General features: G+C 33.4%; 1 pseudogene across 1 annotated transcript in view; it reads right to left on the bottom strand.

Annotated features, from left to right (window-relative positions):
• The window catches only part of TEOVI_000122100:pseudogene, an 807-nt pseudogene extending 425 nt beyond the window's left edge, over positions 1–382 (bottom strand). The window contains 3 exon segments of the mRNA in view: positions 80–163; positions 165–281; positions 284–382. Of these exon segments, the coding sequence occupies positions 80–163; positions 165–281; positions 284–382 (300 nt within the window).
• Between the last annotated feature and the right edge of the window lies 1 nt (position 383).

Here is a 383-nt window from a genome sequence, read left to right as displayed (position 1 = left end):
CCTCAATCACACTCCAAATTAGTAAAGTTTTGTAAATACTCTGTTCAGACCGCCATTCATCACTTCCTTTCATTAACTTCCCAAATGCATATTTAAATTTTTTAAATGGCCAAACTCTGGCTATTAAACCTCCACCACTAAGATAGGGTTTTACACTAGGAGGTGATTTTCAGCAGCTTAGGTATATTTTTGTGGGCTTGGCTTTGATATCCAACATTAAAAAACCAATAGCATATTTCCATTTGCTCTTTGTGTTCTCAGTTCATAATCAAATCTAACTGATTGCGTAGAATTTTTATTTTGTCATGAATAGAACAGGGGAAATTTGTTTCTCTTCGACTATATCCTCTCCACTAAAATTTTCTTTATCTTTAGCAGTATTT

The sequence above is a fragment of the Trypanosoma equiperdum genome, assembly GCF_001457755.1.
Source record: "Trypanosoma equiperdum strain OVI genome assembly, contig: ctg_323, whole genome shotgun sequence".
Classification (NCBI taxonomy): Eukaryota; Euglenozoa; class Kinetoplastea; order Trypanosomatida; family Trypanosomatidae; genus Trypanosoma; species Trypanosoma equiperdum.
This window is presented reverse-complemented; position numbering and strand designations above follow the sequence as displayed.